This window comes from Narcine bancroftii, chromosome 6, assembly GCF_036971445.1.
Source record: "Narcine bancroftii isolate sNarBan1 chromosome 6, sNarBan1.hap1, whole genome shotgun sequence".
In the NCBI taxonomy this organism is placed as follows: domain Eukaryota; kingdom Metazoa; phylum Chordata; class Chondrichthyes; order Torpediniformes; family Narcinidae; genus Narcine; species Narcine bancroftii.
The window spans coordinates 161054290-161072976 of NC_091474.1; the positions used below are offsets into that span (position 1 = coordinate 161054290).

Sequence of the window (18687 nt, forward strand, 5' to 3'; positions counted from 1 at the left end):
TAGTATCACTGTAATTATTGCTGTTTTACATGAATCTGGTAAGTTTTGTGTCTCATCAATCTGGTTGATTACATCCAGGAGGGGCGGTATTATTAGGTCTTTAAATGTTTTGTAGAATTCTATTGGGAGTCCATCCTCTCCTGGTGTCTTATTATTTGGTAAATTTTTTATTATCTCTTGTATTTCTACTGTTCCAAATGGTTCTGCTAATTTATTTTGTTCCTCTATTTGTAGTTTTGGTAGTTCAATTTTAGTCAAAAATTCATCTATTTTCCCTTCTTTCCCTTCGTTTTCGGTTCGGTATAATTGTTCATAGAATTCTCTGAAGTTTTCCTTAATTTCTTTTGGATTATATGTAATTTGTTTGTCTTTTTTCCTTGTTGCCAATACCATTTTCTTAGTTTGCTCTGTCTTAAGCTGCCATGCTAGGATTTTGTGTGTTTTTTCCCCTAGTTCATAATATTTCTGTTTTGTCTTCATTATATTCTTCTCCACCTTATATGTTTGTAATGTTTCATATTTTATTTTTTTATCCGCCAATTCTCTTCTTTTGGTTGTATCTTCCTTTATTGCTAATTTTTTTTCTATGTTTATTATTTCCCTTTCCAACTGCTCTGTTTCCTGATTATAGTCCTTCTTCATCTTGGTTGCATAACTTATTATTTGCCCTCTAATGAATGCTTTCATTGCGTCCCATAGTATAAACTTATCTTCCACTGATTCCGTATTTACTTCAAAGTACATTTTTAATTGTTTTTCAATAAATTCTCTAAAATCCTGTCTTTTAAGTAGCATGGGGTTTAATCTCCATCTATACATTCTTGGAGGGATGTCTTCTAGCTCTATTGCCAATAACAGGGGTGAGTGGTCCGATAATAGTCTAGCTTTATATTCCGTTTTCCTAACTCTCCCTTGTATGTGGGCTGATAACAGGAATAGGTCTATCCTTGAGTATGTTTTATGTCTAGTCGAGTAGTATGAGTATTCCTTTTCTTTTGGGTTTTGTTTCCTCCATATGTCCACAAGTTTCATTTCTTGCATTGATTTAATTATAAATTTGGTTACTTTGTTCTTCCTGTTAATTTTTTTCCCCGTTTTATCCATATTTGGATCCAAATTCAGATTGAAATCCCCTCCTATTAGTATGTTCCCTTGCGTATTAGCTACCTTCAAAAAGATATCTTGCATAAACTTTTGATCTTCTTCGTTAGGTGAATATATATTAAGTAGATTCCAAAGCTCTGAATATATCTGACATTTTATCATAACATATCTCCCTGCTGGATCTATTATTTCCTCTTCTATTTTAAATGGCACATTTTTGCTAATTAATATAGCCACTCCTCTTGCTTTTGAATTATACGATGCTGCTGTTACATGTCCTACCCAATCTCTCTTTAATTTCATGTGCTCCAATTCAGTTAAATGTGTTTCTTGGACAAATGCTATATCTATTTTTTCCTTTTTCAGTAAATTTAGTAGTTTCTTCCTTTTAATTTGGTTATGTATTCCATTAATATTTAGAGTCATATAGTTCAGCGTAGCCATTTTATATTTTGTTTATCTTCTCTTTCCGTTTTTCCATCATTACCTTTCCTCCTTTTCCATTTCTGTTTTCTTATTTTCAACTCTTTACCAGACAACATTCCTACAACATCCAACATTTTCCTTATTCTCCTATTTCTATCTTCTTTATCCCCAATCTCCCCTTCCCCTCCTGAGTTGCCCTTTATCCCTTGTCGGACAACCACATCTCCCCTCTCCATTTGGATTTGCGAATCCACTCGCAAGCGTCAACTGATTTTGCAGTGACCGCTCTTTTCCCCCCACCCAGCCCCCCCCAGAAAAGATTTCGTTTTTTATATGTCACAAAGGTCACTCTTTTAGTTCCCTCCTTATTCTCTCTATTCCATTACCTTCCCTTATTAATTCTTGTCTATACTCTCTATGTTTTCCTCTAATTACAGATACTTTCACATATGCCCATTGTCTCTATTCACTCTTATACCTCTTTACCCGCATACATATCAATCGTGGTCATTTTTACCCTCCTTACCCGTCTTCATCCCTCAGTCTATTTTTGTCTTTACCCACATACATATCAATCGTGATAATTTTTGCTCTCATTACCCGTCTTCATCCCTCAGTCTATTTTTGTAATTGTTCTGCAAATTTTCGTGCTTCTTCTGGATCCGAGAATAGTCTGTTTTGTTGTCCTGGAATAAATATTTTCAATACCGCAGGATGCTTCAGTGTAAATTTATATCCTTTCTTCCATAAAATCGCTTTTGCTGCATTGAACTCTTTTCTCTTCTTTAGGAGTTCAAAGCTTATATCTGGATAAATGAAGATTTTTTGCCCTTTATACTCCAGTGGTTTGTTGCCCTCTCTTACTTTTTCCATTGTCTTCTCCAGTACCTTTTCTCTTGTAGTATATCTTAGGAATTTTACTACAATAGATCTTGGTTTTTGTTGTGGTTGTGGTTTAGGGGCCAATGCTCTATGTGCCCTTTCTATTTCCATTTCTTGCTGTAGTTCTGGACATCCTAGGGCCTTAGGGATCCATTCTTTTATAAACTCCCTCATATTCTTGCCTTCTACATCTTCCTTAAGGCCCACTATCTTTATGTTATTTCTTCTGTTATAATTTTCCATTATATCTATTTTTTGGGCTAGTAATTCTTGTGTCTCTTTAGTTTTTTTATTAGATTCCTCCAATTTCTTTTTTAAGTCTTCTACCTCCATTTCTGCTGCTATTGCCCGTTCTTCCATCTTGTCCATTTTTTTCCCCATTTCTGTTAAGGTCATATCCATTTTATTTATTTTCTTTTCTGTGTTGTTTATTCTTCTTCTTAAATCATTGAATTCCTGTGTTTGCCATTCTTTAAATGACTCCATGTATCCTCTAACAAGAGCAAGTACCTCCTTTACCTTGCCTTTCTTTTCTTCTTCTATTTCCCTGTACTCTTCCTCTTCCTCTTCTTCTTCCTCTAGGTTGACCATCTGTTGTTTCTTTGCTGCCCTTTCCTCCTCTTCTTTCTTGTTTCCATTGTCTTCTGTGGTCTCTTCTTGCTGCAGGTGTTCTGCAGCTGTCGTTGCCGGCTGTGGAGATCGACTCCCCAGCTGGTCCCCCCTCCCGTCGGTGTGTTTTTTTTCATGCGCATCGCGCATGCGCGACTCCTCGCGCATGCGCGGTTGCGCACTTTTACTCGGCTCTGTGAGCCATTGTTGTAGTTCTCTTTCTACCGACCTGAGGTAGTGGGGTCTTCTCTCCACAGCGGGCCTCTTCGGACAGGTAAGGCCTTCACCTTTTTCCTCCGTTGTCTTCTCTTCCTCTCTTCTTTCCGTTGATTTTGATTTTTCTCCTTTTGTCTCCATCTTCTTTCCACCTTTATGTTCACTTTTCTTTAACTTGTATTTCTGTGCCTTTGTATTTTCTCTTGTTTTTCCCGACTTTTCTGGAGAGGGCTGGAGTTCACCGTCCGGCCACTACTCCATCACGTGACTCCTCCTCCGCCGGCGTAAGTTCTTGTGGAGGTTCACTGTCTCATCCCTTCCAACAGCCATCCTGGGTACCGACTTCCTCCTCGCCCACTGCCTCCTGGTGGACATTCAAGGTAGGCGCCTGGTAGACACCTGGACTTTCCTGGCTGTTCGCCTCGACGTTTCCTGCACAGAGCAGCTGTAGATGGCCACGATCAGCACGCCCAGAGATGAGTTCCAGCAAATCCTGAATGAGTTCCCAGCCCTCCTCAGGCCACAGTCCTCCGCTGCCTCACCGCGCCACGGGGTGTTCCACCACATCCCCACCCAGGGTCCACCAGTTCTTGCCAAGGCACACCGGCTCCCGCCTGACAAGCTGCAGGTGGTGAAGGAAGAGTTTTCACATCTGCTGGAGCTGGGGATCATTCTGCGCTCCGACAGCCCATGGACCTTACCGCTCCACCTGGTTCCGAAAGCCTCCAGCGGCTGGCGCCCCTGCGGAGACTATCGATGGCTCAACAAAGCAACTGCTCCTGACTGTTACCCCATCCCTCTCATCCAGGACTTTACGGCCAACCTGCATGGTGCGAGGGTTTTCTCCAAGGTTGACCTGGTGCACGGCTATCACCAAATCCCGGTGCACCCTGAGGACATACCCAAGACGGCCATCATCACCCCCTTCGGCTTGTTCGAATTCCTTCACATGCCATTCGGGCTAAAGAATGCCGCTCAGACCTTCCAGCGCCTCATGGACTCAGTGGACAGGGACCTGGATTTCATCTTCATTTACTTAGACGACATCCTCATTGCCAGCAGGGATCGGGTGCAACACGAGGCCCACCTGCGCGCCCTCTTCGCCCGGCTAGCCGACTTCTGCCTCACCATCAACCCAGCCAAGAGCCAGTTCGTGAAAGAGTCCATGCAGTTCCTGGGCCATACCATCACGGCCAAAGGAGCCACACCTGCCGCTACAAAGGTCACCGCTATCAAGGAGTTCCCATGCCCGGACAACCTCAAGCGGCTGCAGGAGTTCGCAGGTATGGTCAACTTCTACAACCGATTCATCCCGGGAGCTGCACGCATCACGCAGCCGCAATTCGCCCTCATCACAGCCAAGCACAAAACGTTCACCTGGACACCAGAGGCCTGCAGTGCATTCGAGGCCATTAAGGACATCCTCACGAAGGCTACCATGCTCTCCCACCCGCTCACCGACCTGCATATGGTGCTCTCCGTCGATGCCTCTGCCACAGCCGTCAGCGCTGTCTTAGAGCAGCAGGTGAATGGACAATGGAAACCGCTGGCATTCTTCAGCCGGCTTCTCCGCCCACCAGAGCGCAAATATAGCGCCTTTGACTGTGAGTTACTGGGCATGTACCTGGTGGTGTGGCATTTCCGCTATTTCCTGGAGGGGAGGACTTTTACCATCTTCACTGACCATAAACCCCTCACTCAGGCACGCACGATGGCAAAGGATCCCTGGTCGGTTCGCCAGCAACGTCACCTCTCTTTCGTGTCAGAGTTTACCACTGACATTCAGCACAAGGCGGGGAAGGACAACATGGTCACCGATGCACTCTCATGATCGGCCATCTGCGCGCTGACACCTGGCCTTGACTTCGACCAGCTTGCCCAGGACCAGAAGTCCAACGAGGAGACACGAGCCTTCAGGACTGCTAGCGGCAAAGGCATTGTCCTATGTGATGTCTCCATGGGCACCCCACGGCCAGTGGTTCCCCAGCAGTGGCACAGGCAAGTCTTCCGTCACATCCATGACCTTTCGCATCCGTCCATCAGGTCCATGGTCCGTATGGTGGCAGAGCGGTACGTCTGGCATGAGCTGCGGAAGCAGATTGCAGGCTGGGCCAGAACATGCACTCATTGCCAGATGTCCAAGGTGCACAGGCACACCAGGGCACCCATCCAAGATTTCGTGCACGTCTGGGAACGGGACATAGTCGGGCCCTTACCAGTTTCCCGGGCAACCGTTACCTGTTTACGGAGGTAGACTGCACCACTCGTTGGCCCAAGGCAATCCCGATGCCAGACGCCTCAATGGACTCCTGCTCCCGGGCGCTGTTGCATGGTTGGGTCACCCGGTTCGGCATTCTGAATCACCTCACCAGTGATCGGGGTGCCCATTTGACCTCTGTGCTCTGGGCACAGCTCGCCAACAGGTTGGGGATAGAGCTACAATGCACCACAGCCTATCACCCGCAGGCCAATGGCCTGGTCGAGCATCTGCACCACCACCTTAAGTCAGCACAAATGGCGCGACTCACCGGTCCCGACTGGGAGGTCGAACTGCCTTGGGTGCTCCTGGGCATCCATTCCACGCCCACGGAGGATCTGCAGGCGTCATCAGCTGAGCTGGTCTATGGCTCACCGCTGGCACTGCCCGGTGAGTTCATCAACGCACCTCACAACCACCAGCAGTCGCCACACGAGCTACTTCCCCACCTCCGGGCCCACTTGGACTCCTTCGCACCAGACACGGCACATGGCCATCTCTCGTCCCCAGCAAGCTGCACTCCGCAGAGTATGTTTTTATTCAGCAGGGCCTGCCCGCGGCACCTCTGCAGAGACCTTACGAGGGGCAGTACAGGGTTGTCCAGCATTCAGGGTCAACATTCATGCTGGACATCGGCAGCAGGCGGGAGCAGTTTACTATGGACAGACTGGAGCTAGCTCACCTTGACCCCACCAAACCAGTGATTGTGGCCCAGCCCAAGAACCGAGACTGCCCAGCTAAAAAGGACATGGGCACCGATTCTGGGGGGGGGGGGGGGCTGTGTGGCGGCATGCCACTAGGCAAACGAACCGGCCCCACTTGTAATCCACGCAGCAGGGCAGCCGGCCAAAATGGTGCCATCAGGGGTTTCCCCTTCTTCTCAGCACCAGGCTCTGAAGCCCACACTGGGGGACCACGTGACGCCTGAGTGACGTCGGCGCCCCCCAGAGCAGTTCTCAACCAGGTCTGGGCTGGAGTATAAGTCCAGCCTGGCAGCCAGCAATAAACCAGTTTCCTGCTCACTGAGCTCAACCCGTCTGGTTGTGTGTTCTTTCAGTAGCAGTGTAGCTGGCACTACAACAGATTGGTATTTTTAGAACCACAAACAAATGATTCTGCAATGATAAATAAACTTTTTTGTTTCTGATGATGTGATAGATTCAATTCTCTGAAGCCCAATGGATTCTACTTTAGATCCATTAGAAGTCATTCGATTTTTGTCCTAAACAAATGGACAAATTAAAACTTATTTAACATTTAGTGGTCTACACCCCATTCCAAACAATGATCTACTGGCATTTTTGTGCATCTTAACATGTTTCTTTCAGGGAGTACATTAGATAACATTTCACTTCAATTGCTTTAGACTTTTTGAATATCAATTGAAGTTAACTGGTTTCCAAGAAATGAAGTTTACAGTTTGTTTTAAAGATGCTGGCACCAACCAGCGAGTAATGTTTGATCTCATCATAAGCGTCTTCCAGGGAAGAGTGATCACAGCAGCACAGAATTTCAAATTCAGTTTCAGAGGGAAAAACAGATTTGAAACTAATATCTTAAATTTAACTAAAAGCGGTAATAAATGGAAGTAAGACAGAGTTGACAAAACTGAACCAGGAAAATAAACTGAAAGGAGACTGTTGATATGCTGTAGAAGAAAAACCTGGAGACATTTCACAATTCTCAACACAGATATGTTACTTTTAAAAATAATTACTCCACAAGTTTGTAACTATCCATGGTCAGGAGCAGAAACTGTGATTTAGACTATCACCATTGTTGCTTTCTTTAGCTGGCTAAGTGTTAAGTTTAAAAATATTTTATAATTACCCTGGTGTTCAGACCAATAGCCTAACTTGTTAACCTAATTTAACTCAGAACAAGACAACCATAATGATTTCAATGAACTTACATTGGCAGCTTTGAACTAGCTAGAAGCACCATTTCTGTATGTTTTTAAAAAAGGGTAGGTTCAATAAAAATGTTCTTGCCATTTCACAGCTATCCCCAATTGTCCACAAAAGAAATGGAAAATCATCTTTTAACTGCTGTACTTTCTGTTATGAAGGTTTCTAACAAATTATTGGTCAGGGAATTTCAGGTTTTTAAACCCATCAACAATTAAAGAAAAATTTTCTCACCTAGGCTAAAATCTCTAAAAAAAAATGTTATAAGTAAACTGACACCAGACACACATACAGTTTAGGCGGACTCAAAGATATTTGAGAAAATAACTCCATACAAACTATAAAAATAGTGTAATTGGGGTTTCAGCCATCAGTACAAAATGAAAAGAGCTTCTTATATACTAGTATCTGCTTTGTTCCAGTGGCCAAAGATAGCTGTTGAAAAAGATACAGAATGAGCTGTGTAAATAATATTCAGAATTTTTAATTTGTCTTCATTTATCCAAAAGCATACTAATTGTGCGAGAACCTATTGTTCTCTTTAATTGTTTCAATCCATACCAATTTGACAGAGTTTGCATCTAACACCCATTTTAGAGATTGAACACACATCTCTGGAATTGAATAATTTGTGGAATACAAGTATTAAATACTCTGAAACTTTGTTGAACTATATATAACCAAAAGCAAAATAATAGCACACACATCAAAATCTTACTAATTCAAAACTGCACCATGTTTGCTCATACATGGAACTGATAAACTTATTTAAAAAGGATCCACTTGACACAGTTGCTGTCACTCGATATCAAAGTTCTTTTTGTATTTTTGATAAATGGACACTTACCAGATTCCAAATAAATCAGAACATAAAGAATTGTAGAACTCCCAATAACATATATACTGCATATTTCAGTATAGATGATGCCCCATTTTTCAGCTCATTTTAAGGTTTTTATGGTATATCCGACATATGTTGACCCCAATTTTCTGGATAGCTCAGTTGGTCCATTTATCGACTTATAAGATGACCTCCAAAGATCGCGATGCTTGAGATGGGTCATTGACTGGCATATATATCAAATACCAAAGATTGTGCTGATTGATCTCCTGAGTGTTGGCTGGAGGTGATTGCTATCATGGAAGGTCCATCGACATAACACAACTCGCAGCAAAAGTATGAAGCAAGTTTTAAATTGAAAGTAATAGAAATGGCCAAGAAGACCAACAACTACGCTGCTGCAAGAACATTTGATGTGCATTTGAAGTCGGTAAGAGATTGGAGGAAGAAAGAAGAGACTTTAAGAAACATACAAAAAAGGCAATATTCTTTGAGAAAAAGAATCACTCGTTGGTCAGAATTGGAAAATCACGTTGCAGAATGGGTTCGTGAACAGAGGCAAGTTTGACAGGTATATTATATTTTAGATTATATATAAATATGTTTTTAAAGGAGATAGATTGTGGGGGTTTAGTGTAGGTCACAAATAAACAAATACTTCACAAAACAGATCTCATTTAAAATGCAAGAGCTTTGCTGTATGTAAGACATTGAGGCACCGAGGGCCTTTGCAAAGACAATAAAAACTATGTTGGAAATGCTTTGCTAAGGAACTTCAAAAGCAGGTGCAAATGAAACAGTCCACGCTCAGAGGCTGATAATATCTTTCAAAGACTGTGTCTGGAGCCCTACAAGGTCATATAGTTTTGCAAGTATTCAGTTGGAGTTCTTCTGCAGTGGCTTTTGGAACCTGTATCATGACAAGCTTGGTTGAAAACTCCATTTTGAAGATGGTTTATGAGTTCTGAGTTCAGCCTGTTGAAAAACCCTTGTGGTCCTTACAAGAGGAAATAGCTGGCTAGAGTGTTTCCCCTGAAATAAGGGAAACAAGAGAAACTCTGTGGTGACCTGAAAAAGGGGTTATCATTTGGAAAACCCTGATGGGGCAAGTTTTTTCAGCAAGACACTGAAGTAGTGATCATCGGAAATCAGTTTGTGTATGTCCAACGAGCAACAAATTTCTTTCTGAAACCAACTAGAACCTTCCTGAGCGGTAACCATTTACCTTTTCACTAGACCCTGTTGAAAATTCATAAATATTAAATTCTGTGCACAGTATAAGAATTGCCTGATACCAGTGAACTTGGAGGAGTGAGAAGTGAGATTAGACTATGAATCAAAGAACTTTCCTAAACATGTACACATTAAATCCACGTGCACTTAGAATTAGAAGGGGGTAAAGTTAAGTTAATAGTAATAAGTTAAAGTTTGATCCTTTTTTATGTTTAAAGAAAATTAAAAGTAACTTTTGTTTAATTAACCATTTGTCTTGGTGAATTTCTATTGCTGCTGGGTTTTGGGGTCTTCTGGGCCTGTAACATAAGATTGCTACATAGTCACCCAAATAAAATAAGAACATTTGCACTGCAATAGGCAAAGTCACACACAGACCTCAGTAAAGATTTTGAGGCAACAGTAGACTGGTGCATTCGTTTCATGAACAGGAAAAATCTGGTATTACGACAGAAAACAAAAATTGCTCAGAAACTAGCAAAAGATCTTGATCATAAAGTTCTAAGTTTTCACCAGTTTATTATATGGAACCGGCAGAAATACCAGTTTGCATTAGCAAATATCAGCAACATGGACAAAACCCCCATGAATTTCAACATGATAAGCAATAGAACAGTGGAATGGAAAGGTGTTAAAACTGTGCAAACCAGAAGTGCAGGCCACAAAAGAACCAGGTTTACCATGGTGCTATCTATCGTGCATGGCTGACAGGACAAAGTTAAGACCCATGGTCATCTTCAACTGCAAAATTAAACCAAAAATGAAATTCCCTGCAGGTATTTTCGTACATTTTCATGAAAAAGGCTGGATGGATGAAAATGGTGTAAAACTATGGATAGACAATATGTGGAACAGGCGGTCGGGGGTATACACAAAGAATGGAGTTTGCTGGTCTGGTATATTCTTTGTAGCCACTTAATTGAGAAGATTAAAAATAGATTAGCAATGCATAATACTTACATGGTGGTTATCCCGGGTGGGACGCCTATATTGCAACCTCTCTATGTCTGCTTGAACAAGCCATTCAAAGACCACATGCGCAAGGAATGGAATACATGATGTTGAGAGCAGAAAAGTCGTTTACAAAAGGCGGGGAAATGCATGCTGCTTCACTTGATTTGCTGTGTAACTTCATGCTCAAGGCATGGGACAAAGTTAAAGAGAAGACTTTGATAAAATCATTTTAAAAGTGCAGTATCTCTTGTGCAATTGCTGACACAGAAGATGATTTATTGTGGGACAGTGGTGACGCAGCTGAAACTGCCTCATCAGGTACAGACTGGGACCCATATGAAGACTGTTTAAACAGTGAGTATGGATGTACTTACTGCCATCTTTGCCTCAGACAATGAAAGCGAGAGTGATCTTGAAGGGTTCTAAATGTGTTGTTGTTTTCAAACAATGATAGTGATTTTGAAGAGTTCTAATTGTGCTGTTGTTTTCAATAAAAATCTCAATGAAAATCTGTTGCAGTTGGTTTTTTTTTGTTTTTCAAGGGTCGACTTATACGCCAGATCAGCAAGGATTGGATTTTGAGCTGAATTTAAGGTCTCAAAAGTTTATCTGCCATATAAGTTGACCCCATTTTCTGAGAGATTTTTCGGGGTTTCATGACTTGACATATATGCCGAAATATACAGTATATGTAATTAAAGAACATTGTCATCTCAATGCCCAGCTCTTGGAAGTTATATGGACAAATTGATTTCTTGAAATTCACTTGTATTTTTAACCCACTCAGGTATAAATACCAAATCGTAAATGACATTTCTGAAGTAATAGAATCATCCAGAATTGGAATGGAGTTGCAAATAGTTAATTCTCAGTAAAAAAAAATAGGAGGTTACATTGATCAATATATACCTTATCAATTATTTTTATGACTAAACGTGGTACATGCTGACTTCCTCCAGAGTAAATAATCAAGTAAAAGGCAATGACCAACATAAGTCAGCAACAGAATGGTACAACTAGCTATTAAAGTGTTCTGAACCAAACAATTTACGTGCATTATACAGTATTGATTTGCCAAAAGGTTCTGTGTTTACAGACCTGAAGAAAAAAATGACAGTCTGGAATTGTTTATCATTTCCAATATAAAAGTGGACATCAAGCAAAAATCAATTAACCTAAACAATTATTTCTTAATTTTTTCTTAATTTCTGAATGTTGTTTGGCCTTGATTTACCAATGAACAATAACCAAATGAAATGCCTTTAGACCCTTAACACAGCAAGACTGAGTAATCATACTCAAAAATCACTTCCCTTTCACAAAGATGGAAAATACCGTGGACATCAAATTTACATTTAGAAATTGAAAAAAGTACGCTCTCTCTCTGTGAATATAAAACGATTTAGAAACTGTTTGATCAAACAGTTCTTCATTCAATGCAAACAAAACAAGAAATAAGGATCTCTTCAGTAAGGGAAGGGTGGTGGGGGTTATGACATGACAATAAATAGTATTTTGTCTGAAATTTCCTGGGTTTAGAAGTTTCAGATGATTTTCAAAAGAGGTACAGAAGTTGCTGCAACTGAACAGGGAAAATATCACAGCTGCACCTAGAGAGAGAACATCCTGAAGAGTTTTTTCAGTGAAGCAATATGGGTAGAGCATAGGAATAAATAAGATGCAATAGCAATGATGGGAGACATAAGATATGCAGGCAGGTTATGGAACAATGTAAAAAGTGCAGGGTTTGTGGAGTCGGTTACTTGAATTTCCCCAATATAGACTGGGCCTTCCTTAGTGCTAGAGGCTCAGATGGGACAGAATTTATTATGTATATCCAAGAGGGTTTCTGCAAATAGTATGGAGGTAGTCTAAATAGGGAATGGTCCGCGGACCTTGCAGTCAAAAAAACAGGCCAGGTTGAGAGGATAAGGCTGGACCTTGGGGGAATGTGCTAAATTGGAGGAAAGCTAATTACCACAGTATTAGGCAGGAGCTGTGGAGAAAAGATTGTGAGCAGCTGTTATTGGATAATTTCACATCTGATATGTGGGGGTAATTAAAAGTCAGAATTCAGGATCATCCTATTCCTGTTAGGAAGACATAAAAGGATAGAATGGCCTGCAGACTAGGATGATGAGTGATGCTGCAAACAAGAAAATAAAATGTATGTAAGGTGTAGGAAGCTGAAATCAGAGAAGACTCTTAAGAAATATAAAGGAAATAGGAAAGAACTAAAACAGTGAGTCAGGAGGGCTAAAATAGGCCACAAACTGTCCTTGGTAATTTATATCATTATTAATCACAAGGCATTTTATGCATACATTTAAAACAATGAGGTAGCTAGAGAAAGGGAAAAACATAACACAAGGACAAAAGAGGGAAAGATAATCAAACAAATGATAGGTCAGTGAGCCTGACATCAGTGGTAGACAAATTATTAGAAAAGATTCTTAGGGAGTGGATCTACTCGCATATAGAAAGGCATGAACATATTTCGGAAAGTATCTTTAAGTTTAATAGCATGGATACAGGCCCTTCAGCCCCACCTGTCCACCTTGACCAAGTTGCCTGCTTAAGCTGGTTTCAATTACCTCTGTTCGGCCCATATCCCTCCATATTTTTCCCATCCATGTACTTGTAAATACTGTAATTGGCTTTTAGACATTGCAGTCTACTTCTTCTTCTGGCAGCTCATTTCACATCACTTTGACTTTGTGTGATAAAGGTGCCCCTCTAGTCCCTTTTAAATCTTTTCCCTCTCATCTTAAATCTATGACCTTTTGTTTTAGACTATGGCACCCTGGTAAAAAGACCTCAACTATTCATCTTATCTAAGCCTTTATGATTTTAGATAATTCTATAAAGATCCCCCCTCAGCCTCCTTGGATCCAGAGAGAAAACTCGCAGCCCTGCCAGCATCTCTTGAAAACTCAGGCCTGCCTGTTCCGGAAACATATTTATTAATTTTTTGGCATTCTTTCCAATGACAACGGTATCATGATCTTGTGCAAGGTTGGTCACATTTCACAAACTTTAGTGAGATTTTTAGATAAGGTGACAATGGTAATTGATGAAGAAAGGGCAAAGAATGTTGTATATGGCATACAGGAAAGAACACAATAAGGTTCCTCATGATAGACAAATCCAAGAGATTAGGCAGATGGGATTTATGATGACTAGGTACATAGTATTCAAAATTGGCTTGGTCATAGGATAGTGGTGGAAAGGTGTTACTCTGACCTGAAGTCTGTGACCAATGGTGTTCCACAGGGATCAGTGCTGGCTTCTGTTATTTGTAAGATACATAAAGATGATTTGGACAAAAATATAAGTGGGCTGATTACTAAGTTTTCAAAAGAGACAAAATTGGTGTAGTTGTGGATGGTGAAGAAGATTGTCAAAGGATATAGCAAGATAGAAATCAATCAGTTATAAATATGGGTGGCACGGTTTGTGTAGTGGTTAGCACATCGCTGTGTTAGCACAAGGCTGTGTATGGCCCCTCACCCCAAATCCAAAGCCCGCTGCGCAGCTCAGACGGCAAAGTCCTCCTCAGTGACAAGATCTCCATCCTCAACCGATGGTCAGAACACTTCCAATCTCTTTTCAGTGCCAACCGCTCAGCCAAGATTCCGCCCTGCTCCAGCTCCCTCAACAGCCCCTAAGGCTAGAGCTGGATGAGGTCCTCACCCAGGATGAGACATATAAGGCAATCGAACAACTGAAAAGCGGCAAAGCAGCAGGTATGGATGGAATCCCCCCAGAGGTCTGGAAGGCTGGCGGCAAAACTCTGCATGTCAAACTAAATTAGTTTTTCAAGCTTTGTTGGGACCAAGGAAAACTGCCTCAGGACCTTCATGATGCCACCATCATCACCCTGTACAAAAACAAAGGTGAGAAATCAGACTGCTCAAACTACAGGGGAATCACGCTGCTCTCCATTGCAGGCAAAATCTTCGCTAGGATTCTCCTAAATAGAATAATACCTAGTGTCGCCGAGAATATTCTCCCAGAATCACAGTGCGGCTTTCGCGCAAACAGAGGAACTACTGACATGGTCTTTGCCCTCAGACAGCTCCAAGAAAAGTGCAGAGAACAAAACAAAGGACTCTACATCACCTTTGTTGACCTCACCAAAGCCTTCGACACCGTGAGCAGGAAAGGGCTTTGGCAAATACTAGAGCGCATCGGATGCCCCCCAAAGTTCCTCAACATGATTATCCAACTGCACGAAAACCAACAAGGTCGGGTCTGATACAGCAATGAGCTCTCTGAACCCTTCTCCATTAACAATGGCGTGAAGCAAGGCTGTGTTCTCGCACCAACCCTCTTTTCAATCTTCTTCAGCATGATGCTGAACCAAGCCATGAAAGACCTCAACAATGAAGACGCTGTTTACATCCGGTACCGCACGGATGGCAGTCTCTTCAATCTGAGGCGCCTGCAAGCTCACACCAAGACACAAGAGAAACTTGTCCGTGAACTACTCTTTGCAGACGATGCCGCTTTAGTTGCCCATTCAGAGCCAGCTCTTCAGCGCTTGACGTCCTGTTTTGCGGAAACTGCCAAAATGTTTGGCCTGGAAGCCAGCCTGAAGAAAACTGAGGTCCTCCATCAGCCAGCTCCCCACCATGACTACCAGTCCCCCCACATCTCCATCGGGCACACAAAACTCAAAACGGTCAACCAGTTTACCTATCTCGGCTGCACCATTTCATCAGATGCAAGGATCGACAACGAGATAGACAACAGACTCGCCAAGGCAAATAGCGCCTTTGGAAGACTACACAAAAGAGTCTGGAAAAACAACCAACTGAAAAACCTCACAAAGATAAGCGTATACAGAGCCGTTGTCATACCCACACTCCTGTTCGGCTCCGAATCATGGGTCCTCTACCGGCATCACCTACGGCTCCTAGAACGCTTCCACCAGCGTTGTCTCCGCTCCATCCTCAACATTCATTGGAACGCTTTCATCCCTAATGTCGAAGTACTCGAGATGGCAGAGGTCGACAGCATCGAGTCCACGCTGCTGAAGATCCAGCTGCGCTGGGTGGGTCATGTCTCCAGAATGGAGGACCATCGCCTTCCCAAGATCGTGTTATATGGCGAGCTCTCCACTGGCCACCGTGACAGAGGTGCACCAAAGAAAAGGTACAAGGACTGCCTAAAGAAATCTCTTGGTGCCTGCCACATTGACCACCGCCAGTGGGCTGATATCGCCTCAAACCGTGCATCTTGGCGCCTCACAGTTTGGCGGGCAGCAACCTCCTTTGAAGAAGACCGCAGAGCCCACCTCACTGACAAAAGGCAAAGGAGGAAGAACCCAACACCCAACCCCAACCAACCAATTTTCCCCTGCAACCGCTGCAACCGTGTCTGCCTGTCCCGCATCGGACTTGTCAGCCACAAACGAGCCTGCAGCTGACGTGGACTTTTACCCCCTCCATAAATCTTCGTCCGCGAAGCCAAGCCAAAGAAAAAAAGAAAGCACATCGCTGTTATAATGCTAATGACTGGGACAAAAGTTCAAATACCACGCGTTATCTACATTCTCCCCATGTCTGCATGGGTTTCCTCCAGGTGCTCCAGTTTCCTCCCACCGTTCCAAACGTACCAAGGGTTGTAGGTGAATTGGGTATCATTCAGTGGCACGGGCTTGTGGGCCAAAATGGCCTGTTACTGTGCTGTATGTATATCTAAAGAAAATAAAGAAATGGCAGATGGAGTTTAATCTGGGCAAGGTAAGGTAGCGCATTCTGCGAGATCTAATGCAAGTAAAAATTCCACAATATGTTGTTGTACCCTTTGAGACATTGTGCAAAAAGGGATTTTGTGGTAGACACGTCCCTGAAAGTTGAAATATTAGTAGATGGGATGGTGAAAAAGGCACACAACATACTTGCCTTGATCAGTCAGGGTACTGAATATAAAAGTTTACAAGTCATTGTAGAACTGCATAAAACGTTGGTCAGGCCACATTTGGCATCTTGTTTGCTGTTCTGGTTGCCACATTCCAGAGAGTGGAGCCTTTGGAGTGAATGGGGAAGAGGTTCTCCAGGACATTGCCTGGATTAGAGGGTATTCACAATAAGGAGAGGTTGGCCAAATTTGGATTGTTAACTTCGGTAAACATCCAAAGCATCCAAGGTTGACAGAGATAGAGAAAGTAGATAGACTCTTTTTCTCTCAGGTGAAAATGTCAATTTCTGGAGGACATAGGTTTAAGGTGATGGAGAAAGTTTAAAAGGAGATTTGTGAGGCAGGTTTTCCTTTTTATAAAGTGGTAGGTGCCTGGAATGCACTGCCGTAGAATAAATAAATGGAGAGCCTTGTCCAAACTGATGGGATTTGTTTAATTTGACATCATTTTCACCACAGATATTGTGGGTTCAAAGACCTTTTCCTGTGCTATACTGTTTTTTGGTGTCATAAATTTGAAAGTGTACATAGAATTCAATTTAGATTTGTTATTATTCTGAAATATTTTCACATTATGGGGTAAATACAAATTAAATTACTATAAAAGACAAATTTATATATTGTCTCATGACATTTTCAGAAATGACTCAAAAGTACACAACACAAAATAAATTATGTAAGGTGTAAGGTTATTTCAGCTTTTAAAATGTCCGTGCTAGGTAGGAAGAAGACACCATTTATTGCAGAAAAGAGCCAATTATTTTTTTCAGTGTGAAGTGTTGAATGTCCTACGCTTATAAAGTCGATTATGGAAAGTTATCTCTGTGAAATAATCTTGTCATCAAAGATCTGTGAAGCTAAGAGCTTAACTCTGTTGGAGTGGCTCAGCAGTGATCCATGTTGGCCAAAAGATACTGACATTTATGCTAAATAACAACAAGTACCTTGTCACAGATATCCAGGCGAGTTTCTGTTTCACTGTTAGTGCATACAGAGTCTTGAGAACTACATTTCAGTGCCGATGCAGTGAAGGTCATTGCAGAACAATCCAACTTGTTACCTGACAACAAAAATCCCTCATTTACTGCTTTTTTCCTAAATTATAGCAAGATTTATTTTGTGTGATACTTTTGATCCAATTAGGATTGAAACAAACATATAGAAATGGTTTCACGAGCTTTATTCACAATGTTTACAATTGAAACAAAGGAGATTAAAAAAAGGGTTAATTTTGTGATCAAAAAAGGTAGTATGTATCTTTGATGTTCTTGCACCATCCTGACCAGATCATAGTTTGCACATAGCTTCCCAGGTAAAGTCAAAAAATGAAGTATATTCCAGCAGACTCGAGCCAAATGCATTCAGATTCCAAAGACAATTGTGCTCCCTTGCCTGATATTAAAGCTACCCTACATGGATTTAATTTCCACACAGAGAGCACTTCAGTGAGAAAACTGAAGAGAGTATGCTGGGAACAGGGTGAAAATAAGATTTTCTTAAGTAGAAATATAATACAAATGGAATTTAATGGTTAAAATAAAAAGAATTAAGTTAATTATTTTATAGAATCTATTTTATGTTGATTTCATATCTGTTGATATTTGACCATCCACTCACTGTTCATCTGAGCACGTATTAGTGGGGTTTTGTGTGACTGAGGGCTGGGTACCATTGTGGGGTTTAAACATGTTACTGGATCAGATGGATAGTTGACCAGGAACCTAACCACAGTACAACTGTCCCACAGTAACTCAAGTTACTCCAATCTGTGAGTCGAATGGTGTGATGCCATGTTTTGAAATCTAACAAAATGCCTGCAATGCCACCCCAAGGTGAAAGATCAACTGGAACTAGGGACAGTGCACTTACCACCTTTTGGCTCAAGTTGCACAACTTTTGGCTCATCACTTTTCAGTATTTTCAGTTGTGAATTATGACTGGCGGAAGTAGACAGGCGTAGATTTCCTTGGGAGGTGAGCATGTCACGTATTCTCACTGGGATTCTACTGGGTCTCAGGTGTTCAGAACTATGAAGGAAGAAAAATATAAGTCACTACCAGAAAGACACAAAATATATTAAGACTTTCAACGTATCCTGAAGGAATCTTATTTACAGAGGTCAGAAGAAATTGTGTTTGTGGCTCTGAAGATCTTTTAGGGGATGAGCTGGATATACAGTCAAACAGTAAAAATTAAAAAATAGGGTTTGGATCATAACTGATTAGATTTTGTACCAATTCCAAGATCTAGCTGCAAGATCCTGGACAACACTTGGTTCTGGTGCAGAATCAGGCAGGGCAGGATACTCTTGGAATGGCTTTAAAGCTTTATGC

General features: G+C 41.9%; 1 protein-coding gene across 8 annotated transcripts in view; it reads right to left on the minus strand.

The window, feature by feature from the left end:
* The window catches only part of agbl5 (AGBL carboxypeptidase 5), a 167014-nt gene that overhangs the window by 17462 nt on the left and 130865 nt on the right, over positions 1 to 18687 (minus strand). For 5 of the 8 annotated variants that reach the window (XM_069886507.1, XM_069886501.1, XM_069886503.1 and 2 more), the window contains 2 exons: positions 18224 to 18381; positions 17299 to 17414 (listed from right to left, as the gene is read on the minus strand). In XM_069886507.1, coding sequence (XP_069742608.1) covers positions 17299 to 17414; positions 18224 to 18381 — 274 coding nt within the window. Of the gene's footprint in view, positions 1 to 7089; positions 7837 to 16049; positions 16132 to 17298; positions 17415 to 18223; positions 18382 to 18687 lie in introns of those variants that run through there. The other 3 variants (XM_069886505.1, XM_069886504.1, XM_069886509.1) reach the window with 3 other exon arrangements.